Here is a 20471-nt window from a genome sequence, read left to right as displayed (position 1 = left end):
CCAGAGGATGGGGAAAGCAGCCTGGCTTTGGTCCCATGGGGATGGAGGTATACAGAGATGAGGCACTGGGAGCAAGCAGGCCGTTAGTGGGAAGAGAGTGGCAGGGACAGCCAGGCTTGGGACATCAGTCTTTATTCCACAGGCAATGGGGAGCCATTGGAAGCTGTAGAGCAGAGACAGGCCACGTGTAGAGCGTGGCCACAACCTGCACCACGAGCTCAGTGGTCAAAACACCACATCCACATTCACCCTGAGAAAGAGGGCCGAGCCTTAACCAAGTGTCCCCATGGCTCAGGGTTGCCTCACAGACTGCATCTCGTTTCATCCCCTCACCATAACCCTAAGAAAGGAGTCCTGGTGGCACAATGGTTAAGTGCTCTGCTGCTAACTGAAAGGTTGGTGGCTTGAACCCACCCAGCAACTCCACGGGGGGAAAAAACCTAGCGATCTGCTTCTGTAAAGATTATAGCCAAGAAAACCTTATAAGGCAGTTCTACTCAGTCACATGGGGTCGTTCTGAGTCAGAATCTACCCAATGGCACCAAACAACAACATAACCCTAGGAGATAAGGACTATTTTTACTCCCATTTTAGAGATGTGGAAACTGAGGCTTAGAGAATTAAAAAACCTACCCAGAGTCATGCAGCCTGGGAGTGACAGAGCTGGATCCCATCTTGGGCCTGTCTGTCTCCAGTCCCAGAGCTCTTTCCACTGCTCTCGGGCTGAGGAGCCTCAGCAGGAGCAGGGAAGGGGCGAGGCTCTGGTCAGTGGGGCTCCGTGCCAGGGAGGCGTCTGTCCGGAGCAGACCGGTGCCTGAGGACCAGAATCCTGCCCTGGTTTTCCCAGGCCCCGTGCTTGGCTCACACTGAGCCCCAGAGACCTGGGGCCACAGATCTGCAAACTTCCCAACAATAAGCATCCATTACGAGCCATCGGGGATGATGTATCTTTCTGGGTAAAGTGACCCTTATATTATGACAACTCCTTGGCAGCCCTGCTGCGTTTCAGAGAGAATTAGAAATGGTTTTCTTCCTTAATTCTCCTCTCCTGCTGCTCCTAATCCGATCGACATTGCGGTCTACAAGAACATGCCTTGGCCTTCTTTTGCCAGAAACTTAATTTACATGGAAAACAGCTGCTGGGTCAGGGAGCTGAGAGCCCATGAGAGGCCCGGCATGCCTTCCTCAAGCTGGGTCCTGGCCCTGCTGGCCTCAGAGGTTGGAAAAACCCTTGGGGCTAACTCTCAGCTGCTGTGTGACATGGGACAAGGCTTTTGCCTTCTCTGGGTCTAATTTGTCCTGGATAAAATGAGGGTTTGGATAAGCCAATCTCAGGGCATCCAACTTTTGTAGTCAAGCTTTGGGATTTGCCAAGAGAAAGGGCCCTTCCCATCCTCATCACCCAGATGTCCTCAGGGCCCCACCTGGCCCCTTTCCTGTCCCCATTTTGTGTCTGTGTGGAGAGATGAAGACATCCTGAGGTGACTCGGAGTGTGCATCTGTCTTTGAGGACAGCCTAGGGTTGTTCTGGCTGACGCTGTGCCCTCCCTTGGGTTACTCGACCCCATCCCAGCCCAGGCCTGCTCAAGTCCACATACCGACCCTATATGCCCACCTATCGCGTGGCCATGTGAGGGCTGGCCAGCTGGAGGTCAGCCAGCATTCACAAAGCACATTCACTAAGCATGTTCACACCCAGCATTCCATTACTCCTCACAGCAACCTGGGGTGCGGTGTGATTATTTTGACTTTCTGCAGACAGGTGAGAGAGGTTAAGCCATTTGTCCAGTGTCACACAAAGAAGAGGTAGGCTGAGATTTGAACCCAGGTCTCCTGGCCCAAACCCTGGACTGTTTCCACTGTAGCATGTGCCAGGAAGGGAGAAGGCTGGAGAGGAGGGGCAGAGGACAGAAAGGCACTTACTGAGCGCCTACTATGTGCCAGCCTTTGTGCTACGTGTTTATTTCTACCACATTCCCATCTCAGCATTTGTGCTGAGGCCACACCTCCGCGGGCTGCTCCCAGCCAGTGACTAAGCTCCGCAGGCCCAGTAGGGATACAGAGGCAGAACCTTTCCCAGGAAACATAGGACTCCTCTGACTGAGCTGACTTTGGCTCCCTCAAGGCCACCTGAAGGCTTGGCTGGACCCTCCTTACGTTACATGGCAGTCTAGGGAGCGTCTCTCCCTGCCTCCTTCACTTGCGGTCAGACTTACATGAATTTGACAGCTCTCCCAGTCTGCCCTGCTCTCTCCCTGTTTTCTCTAACACAGATACTTACCCTCATAAAATCTGTGCATGTTTAATCCCTTCTTGGCATCTGTTTCTCAGTGCCCTGGACTAACACAGCCTTCACAAGGTACATTCACAAGGTTAGGTATCGTTAGTCCCATTTTACAGATGAGGAAGCTGAGGCGCAGTGAAGTGAAGGGTCTTGCCCTGGGGCTGCAGTCCTTCCTGCCCTGTCAGCTAAAGTGAGGGCTTCCGGTGGGCAGGCAGTGTGATGCTAACACCCTCTCTCTCTCTCTGCTTGTTCCCCCAGCTGCACATGGGCCCTGACCCTGAGGCTGATGTCCTGACCGAGTGCCTGGCCCTACAGCAGCTCCATGCATCCACACAGCTGGCTGCCAACGATGGGAAGGGTGGCCGCGCCCTAGACCAGGAGCTGCTCCCAGGTATGCATCCTGGGAGGCAGGCCCAGGTCCAGAGCCCAGGAGAGCCCTTTTACTGCTGACCATTCCTATAAGAAGATGGTACTCTGTGGGCCCAGGGTCACTAGGTGGCCACCAGGCCACCACAGGGCATGACTTTTTGAAGGACACCCATTCCTCCAGATTTCATTGCCTCTCTGCCTCTGGCTCCCTATTTTCAACCCATCCTGTCTGCAACTCATCAGTAGGCATACCATCCTTAAGACTCTTCCGGGCTCCCCATTGCCCATGGCATGAAGCCCAGGCTCCTCTCAGCCTGGCCTCCAAGGTCTTGGGGCCAGGGCCCTCGTGGCAGCCTCTTGCCCCTACCTTGGCACACTGGACACAGTGCCCTCAATACCTTATGTTCCTTCTCACCCCCAAGACACTGGTCATGCTTTGCCAGCTTCCCCTTTCATTCTGATAGCTCCTCCTTTTCCTTCAGGACCTATCTTCTTACCTCCTCCTCCAGGAAGCCTTCCTATCTTCCCTCTGCCCCAGCACGGAGCACTCTGGGTTGTCGCTCTGTTTCCTGTCTGTCTTCCCCCCGCCCCACACCCCAGACTGTGAGCTCTCGAGGGCAGGGCCAGGCTCTGCCTCATTCCAGAGTCACCAGTGCCCAGCATGAGGACAGCTGCAGAGCTGGCTGGGGACTGTGTGGCCCTGTCCCAAGCATTGTGAAGGGAGGCTGTGGCCCCCTGTGAGTAAGGCACAGGCCCTTCCTGCTGGCCCATGCTGCCAGGATCACTGTCTTCAAGAAGAGCCCACTGTGGCTCTGACCTTGACTTGAAGTCTCATTTAACGGTCACCATGACTTTTTGCCTCAGATGACAAAACTGAGGCTCTCAGTGGGTGTGGGGCTTGGCCAAAATCACTTCCAGCTCATCACTAAACTCTGTAGTCCAGAAGTCGTGCCCCCTGAACCCCTGGGACCTTGCAGGCCCATCCAGCTGGACTCACAAAACGTCTGGTCCAGTGGAGGCAGCCTGTCTGTCGTTCCCAGCAGCCACGGGCCACTGGGCAGGTCTCAGACCACAGCAGGAATTCCTGGTGCTTGGGACTCCGGCCCATATAAGGGCAGCATGGCCTTTGGATTCCAGATGACAGTACTTCTGCTCTACCCCCTACTCCACCGCCAAGAAACCACAAAAGCAGAGTGTAAAGCTCTGCCCATCCTCCGGGATTTCTTGAATTACTCCAGCCATTTTTAACATTTTTCATTTTTTAACTTTTTATTCTCTCCCCTCAATGTTGAAGCAGCAGCATATTTAAAAACACGTCAAAGCACTTACAAATGGCCTTGGGAAGAAAAGGTTTTTGCCCTTTCTCGTGGGCTCCCCTTCACAGAGGTCAGGCAGACTGCAGGGTGAGGACACCCCAGGAGGACTACACCCTCCTCCCACCACTATGGGGTGTGTCTCACTGAGTCTTAGAATTGCTAAAACAGGAGGGCTGGAAGGGACTATCAGGGTGACCTACCCAGAGATGAAGGTTTGTATCTCAAGTGCCAGCTCCCAGCGGCTGGTAATGGCTGTTTGCAACTGTGTGTTGAGAAGGATTCTGAGGCAGCTTTCTGACTTAGCAAGAAAGAGAGCTGTAACTGATTAACACTGGATGCCCTGGGGGCAGAGATTCTGGAGCCCCATCATTTTTACCTGAGGAGTACTACGGTCTGGGACGGAGATGGACTAACCCAAGGTCAGCTGGAGCGTCAGCAGCAGACCCAGGTTGGAAGTCTGTTCTCCCGGGTGCCAGCTCAGGGCTGGTCCCAGGAGAAGGGGTAGGGCCAGCAGTACCCACCTATTGAGCACCTACTTGGGCCTATCACTTTGCAAACATCTCATTCATTCACAAGCACCCCATGTGGTGGGGTGTTGTGCTTGTGCTGCTGATGAGAAACAAGTCCAAATGACGCAACATCGTGGATCAGAGGGGTACCAGTGGTAACGCCACACCAGCCGGGAGGTGCTGCTCCGCCCTGTGACAGTGAGTGACCGGTGTCTTCCCTGCTTTGAGCCTCAGTTTCCCTCCCAGACCTGCTGTGAGAACAAATGTGATTGTGGATGTGATTACTTATATAAACTCTCTGTGACCAATGCTTTTATCTTTCTTGTTGTTGCTCATTGGGAAAGAGAAGTGTGTCTGTTTTACTCATCCATCTCAGAAGGATACAGTAGCTAACATTTATTGACACCTGTCAGAAACAGTTGTAGGAACTATACACGTATGTGTTAGCTAACATAATCCTCACATCAGACTTACAAGGTACGTGCTGTTATGCTCTTCCTTTTACAGATGAGGAAACTGAGGCCATGAGAGGTTAAATAAATTTTGCCTGAGATTCCACAGCCAGTAAGTGGCAGAGGCAGGATTTGCACCAGAGCCCATGCTCTTTAGTTTATAGTCTACTGCCTCCTTGCTGCTAATGCTCCTTGTGCCACACTGAGCACCTACTGTGTGCCAAGCCCTGTGCTGGTCCCTGGCCTCGAGCTGCTTCCGGAGGGAAGGACCAGCCAGGCAAACCTAGGGTCCCCGGATTCCCCCGGCTTCGGGCCCGCCGGGTCCTTCTGCCGGCCACACCACAGATGCTGACGCCACAGTTGGGAACAGATGTTAGGGCCAGAGGTTAAGCAATCACGGCTGATGATTGATGATGCTGATTTCAGCCTGAAGTGGTTCATTTTGGGGGAGGGCAGGCAGGCCTGTGGTGTCCCCATTCCCGCTGCCTCTCACCAATAGGACGATTCTTTCATTCCCATCCACTGTGCCTTCATGTGTTCACACACACCTCGTTCACTCACGCAGGCACCCACTGTGTGTTCTCCAGAGGCTATTGTAGGACCAGACAAGGGCAAGCACAGGGGAAAGCAGGGGACAGACTGAAGGAGCGTTAGGATGAAAAAGTCCAGAACAGAGGGACGAGGGTGAGGGAAGAGCTGGTGAGGGTCACTTGGAATTTTCATTGGTGGTAGGAAGCTCCTGCGAGCTGGCCCATCAGGAAGGACCAGATCTTCCCTTCATAGGATGCCCTCAGGAGCATATCTGCGGGCTCTTCTTGAGCAGACCCGGGGTAATGTGTTGGGCAGTGAGGACATGAGAAGCATGAGGTCAGCATGGCTGAGGGAGAGGAGTGGGATTTCTCAGGATTCCAGGCCGTCCCAGCTGTCAGGCTCCCAAATTGGTTCAAGATGGCAGGCAGGGAGGTGCTAGGGAAAAGTGGGGAGTGGTGCAACCCATGAGCAACACTGAGCCAGGCTCTGCCTGCACTCCTACCCCGGCTGTCCTCCCGACAAGCCATGGGGAGGGATGTGCTGGCCAGGGGAGGCAGTGGATGGATGGACAGCCAGTGCTGCCCATGGGAGCAGAGGTTCCAGAGGTGGGGAGGGGTAGGAGCTAATGCTGACAGCTGGAGGTGTCCTGAGAGTTCACTCCAGAGACCTGCGGTCTCACAGCTGATGGTGAAGCCTGGACCAGAGACAAGGCTCCTGGCCAGATGTCCAGGCCACTACCTGAGCTGGAACCCCATGCCCCTTCCTGGGTATCTTAGTCATCTAGTGCTGCTCTAACAGAAACACCACAAGCAGATGGCTTTAACAAAGGGAAATTTATTCTCTCACAGTCTAGAAGGCTAGAAGTCTGAATTCAGGTGCCAGCTCCAGCAGAAGGCTTTCTCTCTCCACTCTGGGGAAGGCCCTTGTCATCAGTCTTCCCCCAGTCTAGGAGCTTCTCAGTGCAGGGACCCTGGGTCCAAAGGACATGCTCCCTTCCTGGTTCTTCATTCTTGGTGGTATGAGGTCCCTCTGTCTCTCTGCTTGCTTCTCTCTTTTATATCTCAAAAGAGATTGATCAAGATACAACCTAATCTTATAGATTGAGTTCTGCCTCATTAACATAACTGCCTCTAACCCTGCCTCATTAACATCATGGAGGCGAGATTTATACCACATAGGAAAATCACATTGCATAACAAAATGGTGGACAATCACACAATACTGGGAATCATGGCCTAGCTAGGTTGACACACAGTTTTAGGGAACCCGGTTCAATCCGTAACCCTGGGCATCACCTCAAATGGACCATCTCTTGGTATCACTTGAGAGACAGGCCAGATTAGCTGCCACTCTGTGACTTTGGATGAGTCATTTAACTTCTTGAGCCTGAGTTTCTCATCTTAAGTGGAACCATATTACCTCCCCCATCTACAGTTGTTGGGATAGTTAAACTAGATGATGTGGAGAAAGAGCCTGGCACACAGCATTGTCTTGATTATCAGTCACTGTTGTTAATAAAAAAAAAAAAAAAAATTTTTTTTTTTTTTTAGTTGTTAATAAGGAAAGCCTGGTGGTGTAGTGGTTAAGTGCTATGGCTGCTAACCAAGAGGCCGGCAGTTCCAGTCCACCAGGCGCTCCTTGAAAACTCTATCGGGCAGTTCTACTCTACCCTATAGGGATGCTATGAGTTGGAATCAACTGGATGGCCTGGATTTGGGTTTTGGGTTGTTAATAATGCACATTTATTTTAAGAGGAGAAAGCCTTGCAATCTGAACCTGGGTTTATCTCACCAATTATAACCAACCATAGGGTGCCTGCAGCCCTTAACTCTAAGCCAGGTGATGAAACTTGTTTTATTTTATTTTTATTTATTTATTTTGTTTTGTTGTTTCATTTGTTTTTAACAGTTTGCAAAGGGCTCTAAGGGGCATGTTCTCTCCACTTTGCCACAGTCCCCACTGCTCCATATTGTTAACCCCTGCACTTTCACTCATTTTTGCTCCCTGCCACAGCTCTACTCAATTCCTTCTAGCAGCTGCCTGAGTTGCAGGCCTGGGCCCGAGGGACAGGGGCAGCTAGCCTCAGAACCCCCATCACCTGAGAAGGTAACACCTCCTCCTTTACTTCCTTCACTGGGACAGGCTAGCCTCAGAACCCCAGTCACCTGAGAAGGTAACACCTCCTTCTTCACCCCCACCCAGGAAAGGACCCTAGTATGTTCTCAGATTGGTTCTCATGGGGTAATAAAGAGCATTGGGTCTGGATCCGGGATGACCAGAGTGATATTCAAAATGTAACAGCTGGTCCAGGGCAGTCACCAGCCAGTCTGAGAGGGCACTGCATCAGAGTGGCCCTGGGCATAGCTCCTGGTCCACAGAGTCCTCCCAGTACATCAGCCTGATGCACTGATTGTGGGGAAAATCATGTCAATTTCTATTAACATAAGCATGGCCAGATTAAAGAGGGAATGCAAAATTGGATCTTTTTTTTTTTTTTTTTTTTTCAGAAAAAAATAGGAAATTTAAAAATCTTTCAACCCTTGCTCTGTCCCTCTTATACAGCAGTCCCAGGGTGGGGGTTCATTCTCCACTCTGATCGGGATTCCCTGTAAGGATAGTTGGGGAGCACTGGCTTCAGTAACTCTTAGACCCTCAGTTGATCCCCTGGAGCAATATCTGACCCTGACCTCTTGTCTCCCACTGATCCGCTAGATCCCCTGCTCCCCCGCCCCCCGCCCCCCAGCCGTCTTATCAACAAGGGTCAGGCCCTTGGGGGTTTTCTGACAAAAGGTGGTTTCGCCTTGCAGGTGTCTTCTGTAGATTTAGAATTTGAGACTAGAACACAGCTGATTCTTTTTCTCAACTGGGACTCTTGTGCAGTATACAGCCCGTGCAACCATACGTGGCAGCCCTTCTCAGAGGTCCCCCAGCCAGCTGGTCACCCAGCTAGCACAGGCATCCTCCCCTTAGGAGTCCCTCATAGTAGATACCCAGCCTCGGCTCACACACTTCTGGGGGTGGGTAGTTCATTCTCTGCAAATACAGCTCATTACCCTGCAGGAGCCATGCCCGTTAGAAGGTGCCTCCAAGCTCTGAACTGGGATCTGCTTCTCTGAAGCTTCTCTGTGCTCTTGGGTCCCTGTCTGCCTCTGGAACCACACAGAACAGTCCCACAGAGGTTTGAAGCAGCCTGTTCCAGATAAACCACCAGCCCCCTCCCTCAGGGCCAGCCTACTGTGGCTCTGATGGTGCCTTCTCAGTCCAACTTTCCTGCAGGAGGGCCAGCCCTGGACACAGCCCTGCAGCCAGGGCCTGAACAAAGCAGACTGGGACCGTGGTCTCCCTTGTTTGGGCCTGTAAATTTCTATTAATCTAACCTTGCTCATTTTTCCTCTTGTCTTTCTGTGACCAGGCAAACATGGTTCCTGGGCTGTCACAGCCACCTCTAGGGATTGGTCAGAGCCCAGTGGCATTTGTTTGCTTCTCTGCAGGTATGTATCCTGGCTCCCTCACCCCCCATAACGGGCTGGCATCGGGGATCCTGCCCCCCACGCACGATGTCCCTTCCAGGCACCACCCCCTGGACGCCACCGCCGGTTCCCACCATCTGTCTCCTCTGCCCACAGCTGAGAGCGCCAGGGACGGGTATGTACACCAAGCCAGTCCTCCTCCAGGACAGCAAGTGGGCACTGGTGTGGGAGACAGGCAAGGACAGGTGTCTCCCACTCCGTCTGGTTGTTACTGATCATGAGAATGTCCACCATTTGTGGGGCACTTACTGTGTGCTAGACACCATGGTAAATACTTTGCCTGCACAAGTTCATGTGCACCTCACAACAGCTCTATGAGGTAGATGGTATTGGCACTTAGGCTTCTTCACGCCTCACCTCATGCACCCTATCTCCCCACTGGGGGAGGCCCTCAGAAGATGCTGTCCCCGCCAACCCCATGCCCTGGATCCTGAGCTGCCACACCCAGGCTTCTCCCTGGCTCGTGCCATCCATTTGGTGGACAGACTGCCTACTGCCCACTCCAGAGATGCCAGCCTGAGCCTTGCCCCCATTTCTGGCCACTGCAGCTGTAACCCTTGCCTGGCCTGCTGGGGCTGCCCAAAGAGGGTCACTGTGGGGAGGGGTGGCCTTTTCCTCCATTCAACATCATTCTGATTGTGGCCACTTAATTGGCTGGAAATAGTGACTGTGTGTTAATTGCTGGCTTCCAAGGCTGCTGAAATCTGTTTTCCTTGCAAATGGGCAGAGGGAGACCTCGAAGCCCCACCTGCCGCCCTCTCTGCCCTCCCAGCCACTCTTGCTTATCACCAGCAGGGACTTGATCAAACTTGTTCCCCAGACCTGGCCCCAGTGCCTTCCTCCCTCCCCTCACCTTCCCCGCCAAGGCTGCAGCCTTGGCCTTAGCCTGTCCGTGTCTGGGACTGGGCCAGCCTCATCACCAGATTCAGGCTCCAGTGTTCCTAACTGGGCTCCTCCTGCCATTCATTTATTTTCATTCATTCAGTGTGCAGGGACTGGGTAGGCCCTAAGCTGGTGCTGATTTCAGCCCTGGAGAAGCTCACTTTGAGGAGAAGCTGGACAGACCTGCAGAGATCGTCCACACAGGGGGCAAGTGCCATGATGGAAGGGAGCAGAAGGGGCGGATGTCGGGGAGGGCCTCCTGGAGGAGGTAATGCCAGGACCATCTCCAAAGTTAAACAAGAGCTGGCCAGGTAGAGAGGTTGGGAGGGAGGAGCAGGGAGGGTGAAGGCAGGCGTGGTGAGAGCACAGTGCAGCTGGGGAGACATAGGTCATCATGTAGGTGACAGGCTGGGGAGAGCCAGCTGAGGCAGATCACGAGGGCTGTGACGGGAACCCTGTCCTGAAAGGCGTTGAGCAGAGATGTGAGCAGGCCTGGGGATAAGGGCTGGATTGCTGGGACACAAGATGGAATGTGGGGTGCAGGACAGCAGCCTGAGCCAGGCTAGGTGGGTGGGGAGGAGGAAACACTCAGAAGACATCAGTGAAGTAGAAGAGGCAGGGCCTAGGAGTCTGTGGATGCCACGCACAGTTAAGGCTCAGCTACTAGCCCAAAGGTTGGCAGTTTGAACCCACCCAGAAGTGCCTTGGAAGACAGGCCTGGTGATCTGCTTCTGAAAGGTCACAGCCTTGAAAACTATATGGAGCACTTTCATCTGCCCACATGAGGTTGCCATGAGTTGGAATCCACTCGATGGCAACTGACAACGACAACAGCGAAACCCTGGCTGTGCAGGGAGAGAAGGGGGCATCAGGGACGAGCTGCTGTGTGGGCAGAGGCACCGTTGACAGAGCAGGGGAAGACTGACTGCAAGTGTGGGTGGAGAGCCCCGATGAGGCAGCCTGATGGGCTGAAAAGAGGGAGCCAAGAAAACTGGACCCTCCCCAAGCCTCAGTTTCCTCCTCTATAAAATGGGTATTAAAATACTCTCCTGTAGGGAGATGATGAGGATCAGCTACACGTGCTCGACATTGTGTGTGTCACCCAGTACAGCCTCCCTCGCCCCCCAACAAGCCGGCTCAGGCCGCCTGCTCACCCACCAGCCAATCCGAAAACATCTTCCAACTGAAGAAAGATAAACCACACGGGTCTTTCCCCGCTCGGGCCTGTGCACTCTATTCACCTCATTCATCACCTGCCTGCTGCCTGCGTAAGTGCCCGTCAGGATTCCTGCAGCGAGAGGCAGAGTGATGACAAGACAGGGGACCCTGGCCTGTCCGCCGCCCCTGCCCACCGGAGCAGGAGCGCACGTCATCCCACCCTGCCAGGCACCCGGGTCCTCCAGGTTGCAGGAGAGAAAGCCCTCACACCTGACAGCAGCCCCAGGCCAGCTGAAATGGGTTTCTTTTTTCGTCCCCTGAGAACAGGGGCGTGGGGGGTACCTTCAGCTTTTCCCTTCCAGCCAAAGTCAACAGGGAACAGCCCCTCGTGGCCCCCAATGGTTTGCTGAGTTGCTTAAACAGTTTGACAGAATTATCTCAGTCACTCAAAAATATGCTAAGAGGGCCTGACTTCATGACCAAATTTATTTACCCTGGCTCGGAGAAGACACCGAGTAGCGTGGTTTTTCCCCCAGCCCAGTGCGAAGTATGAAGCCCTCTGTCTGCCAGGCCTGTGAGGTTTATATTAATTTTTCTAGGTCCCAACTGAAGCAAAAAATCTTTGATTTAGGAATCATTTGCATGACTCAGAAGTGGGGCCCCAGATGATTTTTTCCTCTTCTTTTTTCATTTTACAGAGTTCAGGTAGAGCAGCCTCCCTTCAGCTTTAGTGTCTGCCGCAAATAGAGCCGTGTTCTGTTTAATTTCACTGGCTGTGAAGGTGGCAAAGGGGAGTTTCTGGCAGGTTTGAGACAGGAAAAACAAGCTGAAAATGCATGTTTTTTCCCCTTTAGCTCTGGTCCTCCTTAATTCCGTGATGCTGTTAATCTCTGGGTTTTATAGCTGAGTGATTCAGAAACCCACTTGTTAGTGTTTTTCAGCTGTTCGCTATGTGCCAGGCACCGTGTGAACAAGAGGGCAAAACCTGCCCTCCCTCAGGTGCTCCCAGGTGCGGGGGGTCCGGCAGGAAAGCTGGCCAGGGACGGCGGGGCTGTGAGTGCTGGGCTGGGGCAGGGAAGAGGCAGGCACCACGCAGTCAGCCCAGGCGAAGGAGAATCTGCTCTCCTGCCCACGCCTCAGCCCAGCCTCAGCCAGAACTGGCTACAAGGATGATGACTTGTGCACAGCCCTCCACGATGACTTGTGCACAGCCCTCCGCAGTTCACAGAGCACTGTCATACAGCCTGTCCCACTCAACAGCCTTGTGAGAAAGGCCAAAAAATATTAATCATGATGATAATGATAATCAACTCAAGACCCGATGAGTTCATTAGCATAAAGAACCTGACATGTGCCTATACGTGTCCGTTGCTGGCCTTAGGGGCCAGGGCCCCAGCATGGAGGCCACCCATTTCCCTGCCCTCTTCTAGCTCACAGTGGCTGCGGGGATCACAGACACACAGATGATGGCAGTGCAGTGGGGGGTGGGGAGAGCAGGTGCCCAGGCTGGAGGGAGCAGAGGGGGACTTGGGAGCGCTGCAGACGTGGAGCCCACCAACATCTCCCCAAATCTCCTTTTTCCTGGTCGAGACAGCCGTGCTCCCCTCAGCAAGAGGCACTGACCTGTCTGGTTAACACCTCGTGTCTCAGAGGTTGGGCGATGGTAACACGCCTAACTTGGCAAGGCGAGCTGGAGCCATGACATTGAATCTGTGATATTGATTGGAAGGTTCAACAAATCCACACAAGAAAATAGATTCGGCATGCGAACTCTCTCTGTCTTTCTCTCTCACTCCTCAATGCATCTAATTGCTTTATGGGCTATGAGCCTTCAGCCTGACCCCAAGAGCCTTCAAGCCCAGCTGACCTCAGGATCATTTTGGTCTGTAAACAGGACCCTAGAGACTTAGGAAGGCAGAGTGAGAGGGAAAATAGCCAGCTTGCAGACTTGACCTACAGTCCATTTAGCCCATGTGGGCTTGGCCAGGCCGAAGGTGACCACACAGCTCTTGTTTCAGAGCATGAGCTTCCTTCCGGAGAGCCCAAGATTAGTCCTGCATCACTTCAAGCTCTGTATGAACGGAGGTGGTGAGCTTCCCATCACCAGAGGTATGCAAATGGAGGAGAGATGGCCAGGGATGGAGACCAGAGAAGGTTCCTAAAAGTACACCATGCAGGGGAAAGAAGTCTAATTTGGACATCTGACTGGCCTGCCGGTTTTTCTTCCTCTCATCTTAATGATAATGATGATGGTTCATGGATTGGCTAAGAATGTATCAGACGTCATGCTGTGAGCTTTGTCTACTTTATTTAATTTTGCCTGATTAATTTACCTGCATAATAACTCATTAGATTGGTGCTGTGTGGCCAAGGGTAACTGGGTCAAAAGCTCTGAGCCTTGGTTTTCTGATCTATTAGGACACAAGAACCCTTGTCTCAGGAGCCTGGGGTGAGGCAGGGGCTCTGCGAATGGGGACCGTTGGTGCAGCGAGGTGTGCTCCTGATAAGGAACCGCCCAGTGCGGGGAGGGGGGACTGGTATTTAGCCCCTCTAGTGATTTTTTAGTGATGGTTTGGAGCCCTGGTGGCGCAATGTTTAAGAGGTCAGCTGCTAACCAAGAGGTTGGCAGTTCGAATCCACCAGCCACTTCTTGAAAACCCTACAGGACAGTTCTACTCTGTCCTGTAGGGTCACTATGAGTCAGAATCAACGATGACAACAGGTCTGGGTTTTTTAGTGGTGGTTGAGTGGTAGAATTCTCACCTTCCTTTCAGGAGTCCCAGGTTTGAGCCCCCGCCAGTGCACCTCATGTGCAGCCACCACTTGTCTGTTAGTGGAGGCCTGCATGTTGCCGTGATGTGGAACAGGTTTCAGCAGAGCTTCCAGACTAAGATGGGCTAGGAAGAAAGGCCTGGTCACCTACTTCCAAAAAATGTGCCAGTGAAAGCCCTATGGATCGCAGTGGTCCGATCTGCAGGACAGGGCAGCATTGCCTTCTGTTGCACATGGGGTGGTCATGAGTTGGGGCAACTCGAGGGCAGCTGACAACAGTGAAAACTGCAGGGTGCCAGGTGGTAACCACAGCAACCCTGTGTGGAAACAAAGGTAACATTAAACAATTTGCCCAAAACCACGTGGCCAGTGGAGCAGATGGGGATTTGAACACATCCCAAATACCAGATCGGTTTTTCTTCCTTTGGCTTCCAAAATTTAGAGAATTAAAAAATTTAATTCCAGTCTGAGCATATCAGCCATCAACATTTCCTCTCCTAAAAGCACTGTCAAAGTTAGAACAAGTGGGCTGGTGTGGTCTGAGCTCCCTGTCGCTGGAGGGGAACAAGCAGGAGAGCCATGCCTCTGGCCCGCAGATCTCCCAGCACCCTTCCTGCTGACGCCATCTCTCCTCTCCAGGTTGGGGCCTGGCCTCCTCTCGCCCCTGGTCAGCTCACTGAAGGGGCTCAGGCCACCGCCGCTGCCGCCGTCCTCCCAGAGCCACTCTCCGGGGGGGCAGCCCTTCTCCACACTTCCCAGCAAGCCGCCCTACCCGCCTTTCCAGAGCCCCCCACCTGCACCTCTGCCCAGCCCACAAGGTAAGCTCTGGCCAGTGGCCCTCTCCGTAAACACTCCCACTCGGGCACCAGGGAGGAACAAGACACCCACCTGGGGCAGGCAGGTCAGCACTCAGAGAATGCCAGTGCCGGGCAGCAAGGGCCACAACTGGAGACCCAGCACAGCCTGGGCCGGGGTGCATGCTGAGGGAGGTTAGTTCTGAAGGATGAGGAAGTTTGTTCCATCGATAAGTCATCAAAGGGCTAGAAGGGACAGCACCAATAATGGCTGGGTGTAGGAAAGACTGCTGCTTGGGGAGACACTGAGTGATTGGTACGGAAGAGGGTGGTAAGTCAGGTGCACCCCCGTGAGACCACCTCACCTGACCCTTCTGCTGGGCAAGCAGGGAGACCAAGGGATGCAGGGCAGAGCTGAGAATAGGTCCCCCACTCGTAGCACCCTCCTGTCCCTGGGGCTCCTCCTCTTTCATCCACACCCATGATGCTGGGCAGGACACTCGGGGGGACTGAGCAGAGCCTCGGGGACAGACCCCTCCCTGCCCTGGGTGTTCCCCTTAGTTAATGCAGCCCCCCTGCCCCCTCTACAGGGTACCAGGGCAGTTTCCACTCTATCCAGAGTTGCTTCTCCTATGGTGACTGTTACCGGACGACCGAGCCAGCAGCCAGTGGGGATGGACTGGCTGGGGAGGCCCACGGTTTCAACCCCCTGCGGCCCAATGGCTACCATAGCCTCACTGCACCTTTACCTGCCACAGGTAAGCTCCCTGCCTGCCTCCGTTCCCCAAGCACCTACCAAGGCCCAGCCCAGTGCTGGGTGCTTTACGTAATTGTCCTGAGTCCTTGTGACAACCCCGGGAGGAAGGGTCATCCGTACTTTACACACAGGAAAAAATAGATGTTCAGAGAGGCCCCTGGATCCCACAAAACTGGGATTTGTACCCTACCTGACTCTTTGGAAACCCTGGTGGCATAGTGGTTAAGAGCTACGGCTGCTAACCAAAACGTCAGCAGTTTGAATCCACCAGGCGCTCCTTGGAAACCATATGGGGCAGTTCTACTCTGTCTTATAGGGTCGCTGTGAGTCGGAATTAACTCGATGGCAACGGGTTTGGTTTTTTGGTTTTGACTCTAAAGCCAATGTCTCTCCATGACCTTACATGACTTAACTGTGTCTGAACTCGGGTTCCTGAATACACATAGAGGAATCAGACCAGGAACTCATAGTCTAGTTGAGTCTTCACTTTAAATGTTTATTGAGCACCTACTGTGTACCAGTTGCAGTTTAGACTTTAGGGTACATCAGGGAATAAGACAAATACTAGGCTCCATTTAACAGGTGAGAACACTGAGGCCTAGAGAGGCCACACTGCTAGGAAGGGACAGAGGCTGGAAACTATGCCTGTTCCTTATACCACATCTGTGCTCGACGATTCCTGCAGGGCCCTGGGCCCTTACCCAAGTAGTGCCCCTGGCTGGGGCAGAGCAGCTCAGTAAGAGGGGAGTGCTACTCACGGCCCAAAGTGGAACCAGGGCCAGGCCAGCAGGGGCGAGCCGCACCCCACATCAGCCTCAGGGCCAGGGCCAACTGAAGGCCTCAGGCCTGGGCTGGATGGGGGCTCCCAGACAAAGGAGCGCCTGAGGCCCTGCCCCAGAGACCCCCTTGGACAGCGGAGTGTGTGCAGCTGGGGGTGCAGCACCGAGGCCCCAGGCGAGCACATACGCACCTGTGGGCACACCTGTGTGAGGTGCACATGTGGGGACGTGTTCATGTTGACACACATGCTCCCCGTCTATGTGAGAGGTGTTTGTGGGGTGCGTCTGTGTGCGTGTGTGGCCAGCATGGATGGGCCCTGGGCAGTGCGAGCCCACGCGCGTGTGTGCCTGCACACAAGACTCCCATCATGCCGCATGGCTTCCATGCACACCCCATCTGCGTGCATGTTTGTGTCCCACCCATCCTGACTTGTGGCTGTGCCCACAGGTGTGTGTGTACATGAGCACACCTGGGCTGTTTGCAGTGAGCATGCCTGTGTGTCCATATGCAGGTGCACACATGTCAGTGGGTGGACATGTGCCACATACATGCAAACTAGGACTGATCACAGTATGCCCATGTGCCACCTGCATGGCCCTGTGGCCCCCATAGGGGTGAGTGTGTTCCATGCTGGTGCACATGAGGACCAGGGCAAGATTGAACCTCAGCCGCATTCCCCAGGAATGCTGGCTGTTACCACCCGCACCCCCATCCAGCCCAAGCCAGACTTCTCAGTCTAGTAGGAAGCCCTGAAATAATAGCCCTGTAGGGGGGGGGGCCAAGCAGCAGTGTCCACACGGTACCCCCAGGCATCCTTTTGGCCTCCCTTCTACCCTGCTGTCCAGGTGGCAGCCCAACATCCAGACACCCGGATAGTAGGCTTAGCTGCCACGCCACCAGCTGCCCACATCTTCTCTGCCAAGCCAGAATAGTCACAGGATTTAACCCGGACCAGCAAGGTGGGGCCGTGGGCCTCAGGAACAGTTGAACCTGATCCCGTTGTACAGATGGGGAGACTGAGGCTCATCTGTCTTAGGCCTCACAAGTTTGTGACAACAAACTGGGAACAGGGGGTGGACAAGATGACCTTTCTAAGCCCTCCCAGGTCTAGTGCCTCTGAGCAGTGACCCTGCCCCAGAGACAGCATATCCAGTGGAAGAACCAAGTATCTCCAGAGCTAGGTGGTTGTGGGTTCAAGTCCTTGCTCCCCCCGTTACTAGGAGCATGACCTTAGGCAAATGTCTTATTCTCTCTGAGCCCATCTTCTCATCTATAAAATGGGACAATGAATCTTTCTTCACGGGACTGTTGTGAGACCTCAATGAAATCACAGCTTAAATGAGCATTTATTACGCTCAGTAAATGTGAATTTTCTTCTCTGGGCTTCTTGCGTCTGGAGGGAGGAGGAACCTGAAAGTGTGGGGCGGTCCCAGGAGGAGACCAGCCCTTGAGGGCAAGAGCTGTGATACCCCACTTCCACTCTTCCCTTGGTTCCCCACATTCTGCCCTCATAGTTCAGCCCTGGGTAAAGGCCCCCCCAAGCCAGCACATGCCTATCTCCCCAGCTTCCTTGGATCACCCCAAAAGTTCTAGGCCTAGGGCTTCTACTTTCCAAGCCCCCTCCCATCTCCACCTACCAGCTCCCCTGTCTGTACAAACCGAGGGCGGACCAGGCCCACTGAGGGCTCTGTGAGGAGGCAGCTGGGGTCTGGAGATGGGAGAAGATTCCAGGCAGGCATAGCCGTACTGCCTTCCAACCCCAACCCTCTCCCGCCCACCCACAGGCTACGAGGCCCCATGCCCCACAGCATTGCCACCGCAGCCACCTGAAGACACGGTATCCAGCGGCCCTGAGGACTGCAGCTTCTTCCCCAATGGGGCCTTTGACCACTGCCTGAGTCACATCCCCTCCATCTACACGGACACCTGAAGGAAGGCTCCACCCTCACCTGCCCACCCTCCATCGCAGACACTGCTCCGCCCACCTGCCAGCTGTCCCCACTCTTGTGCGCTGCCCTAGCAGCCAGGTCGAAGCTCTCCAGAGCGCTGCAAGGCCCACCCAGCTCTGCCCTGGGCCGAGGGCTTTCCTGGGCCGAGGGCCTTCCCGGGCCGGGCACTCAGAGATTGCCGTCAGGATCCGTGACACTTTTGACATTTCCTAGTTTGTGCCTTAGGTTTCTTCCCCTTCTGGTTTTGAAATCACAGACCTCGTGTATATAAAGTGTACAGAACTTGTTTCCCACCCTGCCAGTTTTATATTTTTGGTTACAAGAAAAACATTAAAAACTGGAAACAAGACGGGGAACTGGTTCTGCTGTTTGGTTCAGCCTGGACGCCACGACCAGGAGAACCGCATCTGAGCCGGGTGTGTGCGGGGGCTTGGGAGGTCCCGGGCCACATGGAAACCAGCTGGGGTCCTGGGTTTGGACAGTGGGTGTGGGAAGTGGCATCCCATGGCCCTCACGACATGCTATGGGCCTTACAGACACCAGTGGCGATCCTTAGGACAATGCAGCAAGGGAGGTTTATCCCCATGGACAGATGAGCAGAGGCTGGGAGGGGTGGAGTGACTTGCTCCAGTCCCCACCAAAACCTAAACCCAAAAATCAAAGTTCTGCACTCTGCCCTGACTTTGCGGGTGATGAAAACAAGCTACCAGCCTTACCGAAGCTGGGGCCTGGGCTCTGGGTAAGTAGGAAACGTGATGGGAGGGCAGGGCAGGCCTTCTGACTCATGGTGATGCCACGTGTTACAGAGTAGAACTGTGCTGCATAGAGTTTTCAAGGCTGTGACCTTTCAGAAGTAGATTGCCAGGCCTTTCTTTCCAGACACCTCTAGGTGGGTTCAAACTGCCAACCTTTTGATCAAGCACCACCCAAGGACTCAGTCCAGGCCCCACAGTCTAACTGAAATGGAACCCAGGTCCATCTGCCCCAGACCTCTACTCGCTGCACTAGCTTCACAGGTGGTGAAAAGCTACAAGCCTGACCGCGGCTGGGTCTGGGCTTTGGGTGAACAGGAAAGATGGTGGAGGGTGAGGCAGGCCTTCCAGGGCTGTGGCCTGAGTAACCTGAAGATGAGGTCCCCTGCAGATTGGCTGGGGTGTGGGGTGGCACCCTTGGTCCCAAGAGCTCCACCCTCCATAGGTGGCTGGGGACTAGGAGAGGAGGTCAGTTCGCAGGGCACCAAGGCTTGCACAGGTCTGCCTCACTATCCTGCCGGTTCCTCTCTCCTGCAACCAGCACTGACAACAGACCCACCAGCCAAACCAGTGTCCTGCGTCTTCCCGTGTCCTCTGAAGGCAGCCTAGTAAAAAGGTCCCCTGGGAAAATTCTTGCCCTGTCACTGCTGAAGGGAAACAAAGTGAGGGATATCATGTTTACTGTGCACCTACTGTGTGCCAGGCCCTCCACCATGATCCTGCCTTGCCTGCTGCAAACAATCCCAGGGAGAGGCCTTGCCATCCCCCTTACTGTGAGGAGAGCTGCCAGGATTCAAACCCAGGCCAAAGGGATGCCTCTGTACTACATGCTGCATTAGGTAGACATAGTGAGCCAGTGACAGTGATGGAAAGATCTGGTCAACCCCCTGCCCTATAGAGAGGGAGGTTGAGGCTCAGAGAGGCCACCCAGCCAAGCAATTAAAGAACAAGGGATTGAACCCATGATACTTACTGTACCCATGTCCTCTGTTGCCCCTCCAGGTCCACACTTACCCGCCTCTGTGCCCTGGGGACAACCTGTGTGGACCACATCGAGGCTCCCTTCCCTTGGGCTCATGACTGGCTCCAGCCTATGAGGTGGAGGTCGGTCCTCATGTGCGGGCCACATCCCTCCACTGAAGGCCTCATCTCCAGTCAAGTTGCCTGCTCCACCCAGTCCACTCTCCAGGTTCCTGTAGCAGCTCCCTCCTCTCTCTCTCTCCTTTAGGAATGGGGGTAGGGTCTGGGGGAGCTGCTCCCAATGTCACTGAAATCAGGGTGTTTGCCTTACACCCTGCGCACACTTTTGTAAGTAGTTCCTTCGTTAAAACCAGTTGCTCTCAAGTTGATTCCAACTCATGGCCACCCCATGTGTGTCAGAATAGAACTTCACTCCATAGGGTTTTCAATGGCTGGTTTTTTGAAAGTAGATTGCCAGGCCTTTCTTCTGAGGCACCTCTGGATGAACTCAAAACTTCCAACCTTTCTGTTGGCACCCAAGCATGTTACCTGATTGCACCATCCAGGGACTCCCACTTCCTGCATTAAACCCTCCTCAGTTGCCCCAGTTTGAGAGGACCACCTGTTTTCTGCCAGACCTTGACTGATAGAATCACTACTCCCATTGGAGATACAG

General features: G+C 53.9%; 1 protein-coding gene across 2 annotated transcripts in view; it reads left to right on the top strand.

Annotated features, from left to right (window-relative positions):
• GLIS1 (GLIS family zinc finger 1) overlaps positions 1-18425 on the top strand; it is a 314199-nt gene extending 295774 nt beyond the window's left edge. Inside the window, exons 7-11 of one of the 2 annotated variants that reach the window (XM_049879303.1) lie at positions 2543-2675; positions 8953-9106; positions 14443-14621; positions 15188-15355; positions 17919-18425. In XM_049879303.1, coding sequence (XP_049735260.1) covers positions 2543-2675; positions 8953-9106; positions 14443-14621; positions 15188-15355; positions 17919-18064 — 780 coding nt within the window. In that variant the 3' untranslated portion in view covers positions 18065-18425. Of the gene's footprint in view, positions 1-2542; positions 2676-8952; positions 9107-9976; positions 10107-14442; positions 14622-15187; positions 15356-17918 lie in introns of those variants that run through there. The other variant, XM_049879302.1, reaches the window with a different exon arrangement.
• Positions 18426-20471: the final 2046 nt, after the last annotated feature.

Source organism: Elephas maximus, chromosome 3 (genome assembly GCF_024166365.1).
Source record: "Elephas maximus indicus isolate mEleMax1 chromosome 3, mEleMax1 primary haplotype, whole genome shotgun sequence".
NCBI lineage: Eukaryota > Metazoa > Chordata > Mammalia > Proboscidea > Elephantidae > Elephas > Elephas maximus.
This window is presented reverse-complemented; position numbering and strand designations above follow the sequence as displayed.